Genomic DNA, 13,976 nt, shown 5'->3' with positions numbered 1-13,976 from the left:
TATCTCTTGACTTTCTACTTTTGCATTCCAGTTTTCTATGATGAAAAGGACATCTTTCTTTCGGTGTTAGTTTTAGATGGTTTTGTGGGTCTCCATAGAACCATTCAACTTCAGCTTGTTTGGTATCAGTGGTTGGGGCATAGTCTCGGATTATTATCATGTTGAATGGTTTGCATTGGAAATGAACTGAGCTCATTCTGTCATTTTGAGATTGCATCCAAGTACTGCATTTCAGACTCTTTTGTTGGCTATGAGGGCTACTCCATTTCTTCTAAGGGATTTTTGCCCACAGTAGTATATATAATGGTCATCTGAATTAAATTCACCCATTCCAGTCCATTTTAGTTCACTGATTCCTAGAATATCAACGTTAACTCTTGCCATCTCCTGTTTGACCACTTCCAACTTACCTTGATTCATGGACCTAACATTCCATGTTCCTATGCATACTGTTCTTTACAGTATCAGACTTTACTTTCACCCAAAGCCACATCTACAAATGAGCATTGTGTCTGCTTTGTGAAGATTGATGTGTCACGGTGGAGAGTTCTGACAAAACATGGTCCACTGGTGAAGGGAATGGCAAACCACTTCAGCATTCTTGCCTTGAGATCCCCATGAATAGTATAAATGTGATGTATAACACTGATTTTCCTATGTTGACCACATTCTTAGGTCAAATCCTTTTAATATGTTGTTGGATTTCAGTTGTTAATACTTTTTGATAATTTTTCATCTGTAATCATAAGGGATTATAGGTCTCAAATCTACTTTTCTTCTGATGCCTTTATCTGGCTCTGGTATTAGAGTAATGCTGGCCTCTTAGAAGTATTCCCTCCTCTTATATTTTTGGAAGAATTTGAGAAGATTTGGTATAACTCTTCTTTAAATGTTTGGTAGAATTCACACCAGTGACTTCAATATTCTTGTCTGGGAAATCCCATGGACAGAGGAGTCTGGAAGCTACAGTACATGGGATCATAAGGAGTCAGATACAACTTTGTGACTGAAGAATAACAACTACAACAACCAGTGAAGTCATCTGGTTCTGTATTACTCACTGCTAGAAGGTTTTTGATTAGTGATTCAATCTCTTGCTTTAAATCTGTAAAGATTTGTATTTATTTCTGAGACAGTTTAGGTATTTGTGCTTCTATAAGTTTGTTCATTTCATCTGGCTATCTAATTTGTTGATGTATAATTGTTAATAGTAATCTCTTATATATTTTTTGTTTCTGTAAGGTGATAGTAATGTCTCCATTGTTTCTGATTTTTTTTTTTTTGCATTCTCTTTTTTCTTTGTGATTATAGCTAACAGTTTGCCAATTTAGTTGATCTTTAGAAAGAATCAAAGTTTGGTTTTGTTGATATTCTCTATTTTATTTCTAATTTCTTATTTGCAAATTTCTGCCATTATTTCCTCAAATATTCTCTCTTCCCCTTTCTCTTGTCCTTCTGGAACTCCCATATGTTTGTTCATTTGTTAGTCTGTGTTCTCTTTTGTTCACTCTTTCTGCTCTTCAGAGTCAATACTTTCAATTGTCCCATTTTTAAATTCATCAATTCTTTCTTCTGCATGCTAAAATTTTCTTTTGAACTCTAGTGAATCTTTGTTTCAGTTATTATACTTTTCAGTTTGAGACTTTGGTTTCTTTTTATTCTCCCCCTGGCCCCCTTCCCCTGCCTCTCCTCTTCTCTTTCCTCCCTCTCCTCCCCTCCTCTTCTTCTTTCTTTTCCTCTCCCTCCTCCCTCCCTCCTTCTCCCTCTCTCCCATCTTCTTCCTTATTTTTCTTCTTCTTCACTGTTTTAGCCATTTTAAAGTGCATACTTTAGTACTTTTAAGTATATATTCACATTGCTGTGACGTGGATCTTCAGAATTTTTTGTCTTCCAAATCTGAAAATTTTATTCATGAAATACCTTGGTAACACTATTCTACACTCTGTTTTGTTATGAGTTTGACTACTTTAGACACTTCATAAAAGTGAAATGATACAGTACTCATCTTTTAGTGACTGGCTTATTTCACTTAGTATAAAATTTTCAAGGTTCATCCATGCTATAGAATGTGATATAAATTCCTTCCTTTTAAAGTCTGAATTATATTCTATTATATGACTATACCATTTTGTTTATTCATTCATCCATTAATGGGTATTTGGGTTGATTCTACCTCTTGGCTATTACAAGTAGTGTTCTGTGGGGTATGCAAATAATTTTTGAGACCCTGCTTCAGTTCTTTTGGATGTACACCCAAAAGAGAGTTTGCTGGATCAAATGGTTGTTACACTTTAAGTATTTTGAGGAATTTCCATAATATTTTCCCTAATTGTTGAATCACTTTAGAAACACCAATAGTGCATAAGTGTTTCAATTTCTATACATCCCCACCAACACTTTTTCCTGCCTTTTCATAGTAGTCATCCTAACAGGTGACTCTCATTGTCATTTTGATATGCATCTCTCCAATGATTAGTCATGCTGGGAAATCTTCTCATCTGGTTACTGGCTATTTGTATACCATCTTTGGAGAAATGTCTGTTAAGTTCCTCTGCCCATTTTAAATTAGGTTATTTGATTTTTTTTGTTGAGTCGTAGGAGTTCTGGGAAAGATTGAGGGCAGGAGGAGAAGGGGACGACAGAGGATGAGATGGTTGGATGACATCACCGACTCAATGGACATGAGTTAGGTTAGGCTCCGGGAGTTGGTGATGGACAGAGAGGCCTGGCCTGCTGCATTTCATGGGATCACAAAGAGTTGGACATGGCTGAGCAACTGAACTGAACTGAACTGAACTGAGGAGTTCTTTATATATTTTGGATATTAACTCATTTTCAGATATGTGATTTCCAGATATTTTCGCCTATTCCATGGGATGCCTTTTTACTCTAAAGATTGTGTCCTTTGATAAACAAAAGCTTTAAAGTTTTATGTAGTCGCATTTGTCTATTTCTGTGGCCTGAGCTCTTGGTGTCACAGCCAAGAAAATATTGGCAAGTTCAATGTCATAAAGATTTTCTCTTAAGTTTTCTTTGGGAGATTTATAGTTTTTGGTCTTATATTTAAGTCTATATTTCATTTAATTTTTGAATGTGGTATAAAGTGAAGAAGAACTAAAGAGACTCTTGATGAAAGTAAAAGAAGAGAGTGAAAAAGTTGGCTTAAAACTCAACATTCAGATCATGGCATCTGGTCCCATCAGTTCATGGCAAATAGACGGGGAAACAATGGAAACAGTGAGAGACTTTATTTTGGGGGGCTTCATATCACTGCAGATGGTGACTGCAGCAGTGAAATTAAAAGATGCTTGCTCCTTGGAAGAAAAGTTAAGACCAACCTAGATAGCATATTGAAAAGCAGAGATATTAGTTTGCCAACAAAGGTCTGTCTAGTCAAGGCTATGGTTTTTCCACTGGTCATGTATGGATGTGAGAGTTGGACTAAAAGGAAAGCTGAGCACCGAAGAATTGATGCATTTGAACTGTGGTGTTGAAGAAGACTCTTGAAAGTCCCCAGACTGCAAGGAGATCCAACCAGTCCATCCTAAAGGAAATCAGTCCTGAATTTTCATTGGAAGGACTGATGCTAAAGTTGAAACTCCAATACTTTGGCCACCTCATGAGAAAAGTTGACTCATTGGAAAAGACTCTGATGCTGGGAGGGACTGGAGGCAGGAGGAGAAGGGGACAACAGAGGATGAGATGGGTGGATGACATCACTGACTCGATGGACGTGAGTCTGAGTGAACTTCAGGAGTTGGTGATGGACAGGGAGGCCTGGCATGCTGCGATTCATGGAGTGGCAAAGAATTGGACACGACTGAGTGACTGAACTGAACTGAACTGAGCTGAAGAAAACTTAACCCAAGATCAAAGAAGTCTTTGCATATGTTTATTCTAGCAGGTTTAAAATTACAGATTTTACATTTTAGCCTTATTTTCTATGTGAGTATTCCTGGTGGCTCAGATAGCAAAGAATTTGCCTGCAATGCAGGAGACACAGGTTCTATCCCTGGGTCAGGAAGATCTTTTGGAGAAGGGAATGGCTACCTACTCCAGCATTCTTGACTGGGAAATCCCACAGACATAGAGCCTTGTGGGCTACAGTCCATGGGGTTGCAAAAAGTCAGACACGACTGAGTGACTAACACTTCACTTTTCATTGTCCACATAGCTAACTTTTGTGTATGATTCAATAAATGGATCAAAGTAAAAAATTTTTTTGCTTGTGAATATCCAGTTGTTTCAGCATCATTCATGAAAATAATTACAATTTCTTCACTGAACTATTGTTGAACTTTTCTTGCAAATCATCTGATCTTTAAATTGTGGGTGCATTTCTGGACTCTCCATTGATCAGTTTGACTATATTAATGTAACACTATACTGTTTTGATTAGGTAGGTAATGTATGTTCTCTAATTTTGCTCTTCTTTTTTAAGTTTGTGTTGGCTATTCTAGGTCCTTTGTATTTCCACATAAGTTCTGGAATTTCTACAAAACGTTCTTAGGAAAAACTAAAGGAGATCTTAATAAATAGAGACATAAATCATGTTTATAGACTTCTTAAAGACTTAATATTGTTAAAATGCTAGTTATTCCCAAATTACTCTATATGTGGCTCCTCAAAGGTGTCTACATCCTAATATGCGATATTAATACCAGTGTATGTTATGTCACATGGCAGAAGGGACTTTGCAGGTAAAATTAAGGTTACAAACATTAAAACAGGGAAAAATTTCCTAGATTATCCAGTTGTGCTCAATGTAATAACATTGGCCTTTAAAATGGAAGTGGGAGAGAAGAGAGTTAATTGGAGAGATTCAGCAGGAGAAGCAGGAGAGATTTGAATTGTGAGAGTGACCTGACTTGACATACCATTGTTGGCTTTGTAGACAGAGGAAGTGAGTCATGAGCTAGAAATGTGGGTGGCCTCTTAAAACTAAGAACAACTCCTGGATGATAGCAAGTAAGGAAGTAGGGACTTTAGTTTGCATTGAATAGTATCTACAATCAAAATAAGCAGGAACTGAATTATGTCTATAATTGAAATAAGTAGGGAAACAGTTTTTGTCCTGAAGCCTCTAGAAAGAAATGCAGCCCTGCAAACACATTGATTTTGTTTTGAGGCCCTAATTAGAGATCAGCCAAGCTCATTATACTTCTGATCTGTGAAAACAATGATATAATAAAGAGGTGCTATTTCAAGCCACTACATTTGTAGTACTTTGTGATGACAGCTATAGAAAACTAGTACTTTTTATGTCTGTATAATCTAAAGCCATATTGCCGATCTTATTCTTGATACTGGCATTTTTATTTCCTTTTCATTTTTCATTGTATTTGGATTGACCAAGTTTTACCAGTCTTCTTGATCTTCTCAAAGAACCAAGTTTTAGTATTATTGCTTTTTGCTAATAATTTTCTATTTTCATTTCACTGATTTCTGATCCAGCACATTTTTTTCTACTTATTTTGAGTTTTATTTGCTTAGAAAAAAACGTGCTCAGCCTATTTGAACAAAAACTTCATGAAAGAGCATATATTAATGGCAAGTAAGTACATGAAAAGATGCTCAACATCATTAGTCATTAGAGGGATACCATTTGAAACCATAATGAGATATCATTTTATGCTCACTGGAAAATAAAAAAAATCTAAGTGTTGAAAATATGGAGAAATGGGCATTTCCATATACTACTGGTGGAATTGCAAAATGTTACAACCATTTTGGGAAGCAATTTCACAGTTTCTTAAAACACAAATATTCCATAAACTAGCCTATCATATAATTCAGCAATTCCATTCCTAGATATTGATCCAAGATAACTGAAAGCATAATGTACATATAGATAATTTATATGAAAGTTCATAGCACATTCATTTGTAATAGCCAACCACTGGAAGCAATGCAAGTGTCCATCAAAGGTAAATGAGTACGTGCACTGTGGCATAGCCATACTTAACAAAAAAGAAGAATGAAATACCAACACCGAAGAATTGAAGGATGAACACACCAATGTTGAAGAATCTTAAAATAACTGTATTGAATGGAAGCAGTCTGTTAAAAAAATACATGTTATATGATTGCATTTATAGAAAATATAAAAACTATACAGTGAAAGGAAAGCAATGAATGGTCCCCTGGGGGTGGGTTGGGGTGACAGGAGGAGGGAGAGAGAGAAAAGAATATGGACATGAGCAAAATGCTGGCATGGTGGATGTATTCATTATCCTGATGGCTGTTGTGTTGGTTTCTTTGATATATTAGCCAAAAGATACATGTTAAGTGTGTTCAGTTTGCAGAATATCAGTTACCTTCAATTAAGAAAGAAATCTGAAGATGAAGAATTAGCATTTTAACAATTAAACTTTAAGTCTGTTTACTTGTTTTTCAGGGTGGATTGCTATTCTAGGTGCCATCTGGTTGCTAATTTTAGCTGATATCCATGATTTTGAGATAATTCTACACAGAGTGGAATGGGCAACCCTTCTGTTCTTTGCAGCACTCTTTGTTCTGATGGAGGTAAGTCTTTTGTTGAACTTTTGCAATAGTTCAAAAAGACCTGATTTTTATATTTCACATTTTATTTACTGAATGAAAAAAGCTCAAAGTTTGTAAGTCTTTCTACATATTCACTAAGTGGAAAATTATGGGGGTTGAAATTAGGCTATTTTAAGTTAAACCAACTTTTATCTCAGGCACTTAAATAATATTTAATAAACTTGTTTATTTGGTTGCTGTTGTTTTTTTCTTGAATAACGTTTGTGGTTTGTATACTTTCTCTAATTTGACTTGCTGTAAAGTAGAATTTACTCTAAATTGGGCTTAGAGCAAAATGACTTGTTACAAAAAGTTTATAGGGATACATCTTGATAGTATCTTCCTTTTGTGTAATGTTTAAATAAATAATCTCATAATGGGAAAGACTGCATCAAAGAAAAGAATGAATAATGTATTGTTTTAGTTATAATTGTTGTCACAAAATTATCACAATAACTTTTATCTTGGGAATTGATTCACAAACATGTACTTCCTCAAATACAAAGATTTGCTATATAAAAAATACTATTCCCCAAAGCATTACTTCAAACACACCAAATGTTTCACATTGATCACCTTAACTTGTTGATTACAAATTCATTCAATATTCACTATTCTGTTGATTAAAACTAGTAGTTTTTAATTAATTATTTTTAAACAGGTCCCTTGTATCATTGAAATCTGTCTTTAATTCATAATATATTACATAGGTGTAATAACTCACATAGCTCCTCCAAATACATCAAGGAGTTATGAATCATATTCTACTTCATCAATTTCCTACTCAAAAACTTCACCTTTCCTATTCTGGGTTTTCTTTATGCACAAAACATATAGACTATTGAGGAGGGAAATTCTAGTTACTATTTCATGATTGGCTTTTGAAAGTCAGTGCCTCAATTGCATGTTCATTCAAGATGTAAACTGCTATCTCATCTGGGCTTTGGCATATTGTTCTGAATTTCGTACTTCTCTTTGTCTAATAGGGTAAATGCTGGAATATTTAAAGCAACTTGAGATATAATTTATATATCATAAAATTAATTCCTTTTACATTTACAGTTCAATAATTTTTAGTTACTTTTGAATGTTTCATTCCCATGACCCTCATGATCCCTTATAGTCAGTTCTATCTCACAACTCCAGCTTTAGGCAATCACTGATCCTTTTTCTATTGAGTTGTCTTTCATCTAAAAGGAATCATATATTGTGTACTATTTTCTGTTGGCTCCTTTAAATTAGAATAATGATGTTGAAGTTCATCCGTGTACCTTAGACTCATTTGTTTTATTGGTGAATAACATTCTGCTATATGGATATACTATATTTTATTTACCTATTTTCATAAACATTTATGTATATTTGTGTATGAGTTTTTGTGTGGACATATGTATTATTTTATTTTAGGTAGATAATAGGTCTTAGCATTGCTTTAACTTATTAAGAAACTGCTAAAATATTTTCCACAGTGGTTGTACCATTTTACATTCTTATCAATAATATAGTAGATTCCAGTTTCTTTACATCGTCATTGTCACATATTGGCATTCATTTTGATTATAGACATTCTAGTAGGTATATCAGTCAGTTCAGTTCAGTTGCTCAGTCGTGTCTGACTCTTTGTGACCCCATGGACTGCAGCATGCCAGTGTCCCTGTCCATCACCAATTTCTGGAGTTTATTCAAACTCATGTCCATTGAGTTGGTGATGCCATCCAACCATCTCATCCTCTTTCATCCCCTTCTCCTCCTGCCTTCAATCTTTCCCAGGATCATGGTTTTTCCGAGGAGTGAATTCTTCAGATCAGGTGGCCAAAGTGTTGGAGTTTCAGCTTTAGCATCAGTCCTTCCAATGAATAATCAGGACTGATTTTCTTTAGGATGGACTGATTGGATCTCCTTACAGTCCAAGGGACTCTCAAGAGTATTCTTCAGAACCATAGTTCGAAAACATCAATTCTTTGGTGCTCAGCTTTCCTTTTGGTCCAACTCTCACATCCATACATGACTACTGGAAAAACCATAGCTTTGACTAGATGGAACTTTATTAGCAAAGTAATGTCTCTGCTTTTTAATATTCTGTCTAGGTTGGTCTTAACTTTTCTTCCAAGGAGCAAGTGTCTTTTAATTTCATGGCTGCAGTCACAATTTGCAGTGATTATGGAGCCCCCCAAAATAAAGTCTGTCACTGTTTCCACTTTTTCCCCATCTATTTGCCATGAAATGATGGGACCAAATGCCATGATCTTAGTTTCTTAGTAGGTGTATAATGGTTTTTAGTTTTTAAAAAAGGCAATATGGGAAAACATTCTTTGAACCATACTTTTCTCCATAGTAGCTGTACCAGTTTATATTTCCACCAGTAATGTAGGAGGGTTCCCTTTCTTCACACCCTCTCCAGCGTTTTTTTAAGATTAATCTTTAATGGAGTATACTTGATTTGCAATGTTGTGTTAGTGTCTGCTGTACAGAAAAGTGAATCAGCTATACATATATGTATATCCACTCATTTTTAGATTCTTTTTGAGGTGGGAGGGGGATTCAGGATTGGGGGCTCATATACACCCGTGGCAGATTCATGTCAATGTATGGCAAAACCAATACAGTATTGTAAAGTAAAATAAAGTAAAAATAAAATAAAAAAGATTCTTTTTTCCATATAGGCCATTAAAAAATATTGAGTAGAATGTCCTAGTTTATAGAGTAGGTCCATATTAGTTATCTGTTTTATATATAGTGGTATGTATATTTCAATATCAATCTCCCAGTTTATCCCTCCACCCTTACCTCCTGATAACCATAATTTTGTTTTATACATCTGTGACTGTATTTCTATTATTTTTTGCTTTTAATTGATTTGTCTTTAATTGAAGGATAATTGCTTTGCAATATTGTGTTGGTTTCTGCCACAATCAACATGACTCAACCATAGGTATACCAATGTCCCCTTCCTCTTGAACCTCCCTCCAATCTCCCACCACATCCCACACTTCTAGGTTGTCACAGAGCACCAGTTTGAGCTCCCTGCGTCATAGAGTAAACACCTACTATCTGTTTTCCATCAGTTCAGTTCAGTTCAGACACTCAATCGTGTCCGACTCTTTGCCACTCCATAAATTGCAGCACGCCAGGCCTCCCTGTCCATCACCAACTCCCAGAGTTCACTCAGACTCACGTCCATCGAATCAGTGATGCCATCCAGCCATCTCATCCTCTGTCGTCCCCTTCTCCTCCTTCCCCCAATCCCTCCCAACATCAGAGTCTTTTCCAGTGAGTCAACTCTTCGCATGAGGTGGCCAAAGTACTGGAGTTTCAGCTTTAGCGTCATTCCTTCCAAAGAAATCCCAGGACTGATCTCCTGTAGAATGCACTGGTTGGACCTCCTTGCAGTCCAAGGGACTCTCAAGAGTCTTCTCCAACACCACAGTTCAAAAGCATCAATTCTTCGGTGCTCAGCCTTCTTCACAGTCCAACTCTCACATCCATACATGACCACAGGAAAAATCACAGCCTTGACTAGATGGAACTTAGTCAGCAAAGTAATGTCTCTGCTTTTGAATATACTATCTAGGTTGGTCATAACTTTTCGGCCAAGGAGTAAGCGTCTTTTAATTTCATGGCTACAATCACCATCTGCAGTGATTTTGGAGCCCCCCCAAAATAAAGTCAGCCACTGTTTCCATTGTTTCCCCATCTATTTCCCATGAAGTGATGGAACCGGATGCCATGATCTTCATTTTCTAAATGTTGAGCTTTAAGCCAACTTTTTCAGTGTCCTCTTTCACCTTAATCAAGAGGCTTTTAGTTCCTCTTCACTTTCTGCCATAAAGGTGGTGTCATCTGCATATCTGAGGTTATTGATATTTCTCCTGGCAATCTTGATTCCAGTTTGTGTTTCTTCCAGGCCAGCGTTTCTCATGATGTACTCTGCATAGAAGTTAAATAAGCAGGGTGACAGTATACAGCCTTGACGTACTCCTTTTCCTATTTGGAACCAGTCTGTTTTTCCATGTCCAGTTCTAACTGTTGCTTCCTGACCTGCATACAGATTTCTCAAGAGGCAGGTCAGGTGGTCTGGTATTCCATCTCTTTCAGAATTTTCCACAGTTCATTGTGATCCACACAGTCAAAGGCTTTGGCATAGTCAATAAAGCAGAAATAGATGTTTTTCTGGAACTCTCTTGCTTTTTCCATGATCCAGTGGATGTTGGCAATTTGATCTCTGGTTCTTCTGCCTTTTCTAAAACCAGCTTGAATGTCAGGGAGTTCACGGTTCACGTATTGCTGAAGCCTGGCTTGGAGAATTTTGAGCATTACTTTACTAGCATGTGAGATTGTGCAGTAGTTTGAGCATTCTTTGGCATTGCCTTTCTTTGGGATTGGAATGAAAACTGACCTTTTCCAGTCCTGTGGCCACTGCTGAGTTTTCCAAATGTGCTGGCATATTGAGTACAGCACTTTCACAGCATCATCTTTCAGGATTTGAAATAGCTCAACTGGAATTCCATCACTTCCACTAGCTTTGTTCATAGTGATGCTTTCTAAGGCCCACTTGACTTCACATTCCAGGATGTCTGGCTCTAGGTGAGTGATCACATCATCCTGATTATCCAGGTCGTGAAGATCTTTTTTGTACAGTTCTTCTGTGTATTCTTGCCACCTGTTCTTAATATCTTCTGCTTCTGCTAGGTCAATACCATCTCTGTCCTTTATCGAGCCCATCTTTGCATGAAATGTTCCCTCAGGATCTCTAATTTTCTTGAAGTGATCTCTAGTCTTTCCCATTCTGTTGTTTTCCTCTATTTCTTTGCATTGATCGCTGAAGAAGGGTTTCTTATCTCTTCTTGCTATTCTTTGGAACTCTGCATTCAGATGCTTATATCTTTCCTTTTCTCCTTTGCTTTTCACCTCTCTTCTCTTCACAGCTATTTGTAAGGCCTTCCCAGCCAGCCCTTTTGCTTTTTTGCATTTCTTTTCCATGGAGATGGTCTTGATACCTGTCTCCTGTACAATGCCATGAATCTCAGCCCATAGTTCATCAGGCACTCTATCTATCAGATCTAGGCCCTTAAATCTATTTCTCACTTCTACTGTATAATCATAAGGGATTTGATTTAGGTCATACCTGAATGGTCTAGCAGTTTTCCCTACTTTCTTCAATTTCAGTCTGAATTTGGTAATAAGGAGTTCATGATCTGAGCCACAGTCAGCTCCTGGTCGTGTTTTTGTTGACTGTGTAGAGCTTCTCCATCTTTGGCTGCAAAAAATATAATCAGTCTGATTTCGGTGTTGACCGTCTGGTGATGTCCATGTGTAGAGTCTTCTCTTGTGTTGTTGAAAGAGGTTGTTTGCTATGACCAGTGCATCTTCTTGGCAAAACTCTATTAGTCTTTGCCCTGCTTCATTCTGCATTCGAAGGCCGAATATTCCTGTTACTCCAGGTGTTTCTTGACTTCCTACTTTTGCATTCCAGTCCCCTATAATGAAAAGGACGTCTTTTTTGGATGTTAGTTCTAAAAGGCCTTGTAGGTCTTCATAAAACCATTCAACTTCAGCTTCTTCAGCATTACTGGTTGGGGCATAGACTCGGATAACTGTGATATTGAATAGTTTGCCTTGAAAACGAACAGAGATCATTCTGTCATTTTTGAGATTGCATCCAAGTATTCCATTTCGGACTCTTTTGTTGACCATGCTGGCTACTCCATTTCTTCTTAGGGATTCCTGCCCACAATATTAGATATAATGGTCATCTGAGTTAAATTGACCCATTCCAGTCCATTTTAGTTCGCTGATTCCTAGAATGTCGACATTCACTCTTGCCATCTCTTGTTTGACCACTTCTAGTTTGCCTTGATTCATGGACCTGACATTCCAGGTTCCTATGCAATATTGTGTTGGAGAAGACACTTGAGAGTCCCTTGGACTGCAAGGAGATCCAACCAGGCCATTCTGAAGGAGATCAGCCCTGGGATTTCTTTGGAAGGAATGATGCTAAAGCTGAAACTCCAGTACTTTGGCCACCTCATGTGAAGAACTGACTCATTGGAAAAGACTCTGATGCTGGGAGGGATTGGGGGCAGGAGGAGAAGGGGACGACAGAGGATGAGATGGCTGGATGGCATCACTGACTCGATGGATGTGAGTCTGCGTGAACTCTGGGAGTTTGTGATGGACAGGGAGGCCGGGCGTGTTGCGATTCATGGGGTCGCAAAGAGTCAGACACGACTGAGCGACTGAACTGTACTGAACTGAACTGATGCAATATTGCTCTTTATAGCATCGGACCTTGCTTCTATCACCAGTCACATCCACAGCCGAGTATTGTTTTTGCTTTGGCTCCATCCCTTCATTCTTTTTGGAGTTATTTCTCCATTGATCTCCCGTAGCATATTGGGCACCTACTGACCTGGGGAGTTCCTCTTTCAGTATCCTATAATTTTGCCTTTTCATACTCTTCATGGGGTTCTCAAGGCAAGAATACTGAAGTGGTTTGCCATTCCCTTCTCCAGTGGACCATTCTTTCAGACCTCTCCACCGTGACCTGCCTGTCTTGGGTTGTCCCGCAGGCATGGCTTAGTTTCATTGGGTTAGACAAGGCTGCGGTCCTAGTGTGATTAGATTGACTAGCTGTCATTGAGTATGATTTCAGTGTGTCTGCCCTCTGATGCCCTCTTGCAACACCTACCATCTTATTTGGGTTTCTCTTACCTTGGGCATGGGGTATCTCTTCACGGCTTCTCCAGCAAAGTGCATCCGCTGCTCCTTACGTTGGATGAAGGGTTTCTCCTCACTGCCACCCTTCCTGATCTTCAACGTGGGATTGCTCCTCTAGGCCCTCCTGTGCCTGCACAGCCACTGCTCCTTAGCCATGGGGTTGCTCCTCCCGGCCGCCACCCCTGGCCTCGGGCCCAGGGTGGCTCCTCCTGGCTGCCCCTGGCCTTAGAAGCGGGGTAGCTCCTCTCGCCTGCCACCCCTGACCTCGTACTTGGGTAGCTCCTCTCAGCCATTCCTGCACTGTTGCAGCCTGGTACTGTTGGCTATGACCGGCACACTAAGTGCAGCCGAGAGGTGTTACCCCACGTCTGAGGTTGGGGCAGCGGCCGAGAGTGCCAGGCTGTTTTCCATAGTAGTATAAATGTATCCATGGTGCTCTCTCGGTTTGTCCCACCCTCTCCTTCCCCTCCCTGTTTCCTCAAGTCTGTTCTCTATTTCTGCATTTCCACTGCTGCCCTGCAAATAGGTAATGGCATCATCAGCATTTTTGATGATGGCCATTCTGACTGGTGTGTGATGATATCTCATTGTAGCTTTGATTTTCATTTCTCTAGTAATTAGTGATGTTGAGCATCTTTTCATGTTCCTCTTGACTACTTGTGTGTCTTCTCTAGAGAAAAGTCTATTTATGTCTTCTTCCCATTTTTGATTAGATT

At 38.3% G+C, this 13,976-nt stretch overlaps 1 protein-coding gene across 3 annotated transcripts in view; it reads left to right on the top strand.

The window, feature by feature from the left end:
* The window catches only part of OCA2 (OCA2 melanosomal transmembrane protein), a 339,669-nt gene that overhangs the window by 213,519 nt on the left and 112,174 nt on the right, over positions 1-13,976 (top strand). For all 3 annotated transcript variants that reach the window (XR_009599263.1, XM_004004469.5, XM_060409587.1), the window contains one exon: positions 6,398-6,525. Coding sequence is in view for 2 of the 3 variants with exons in the window: in XM_004004469.5 (XP_004004518.1) it covers positions 6,398-6,525 (128 nt within the window). In the remaining variant the exon portion in view is untranslated. The remainder of the gene's footprint in view (positions 1-6,397; positions 6,526-13,976) is intronic.

Source organism: Ovis aries, chromosome 2, assembly GCF_016772045.2.
Source record: "Ovis aries strain OAR_USU_Benz2616 breed Rambouillet chromosome 2, ARS-UI_Ramb_v3.0, whole genome shotgun sequence".
NCBI lineage: Eukaryota > Metazoa > Chordata > Mammalia > Artiodactyla > Bovidae > Ovis > Ovis aries.
This window is presented reverse-complemented; position numbering and strand designations above follow the sequence as displayed.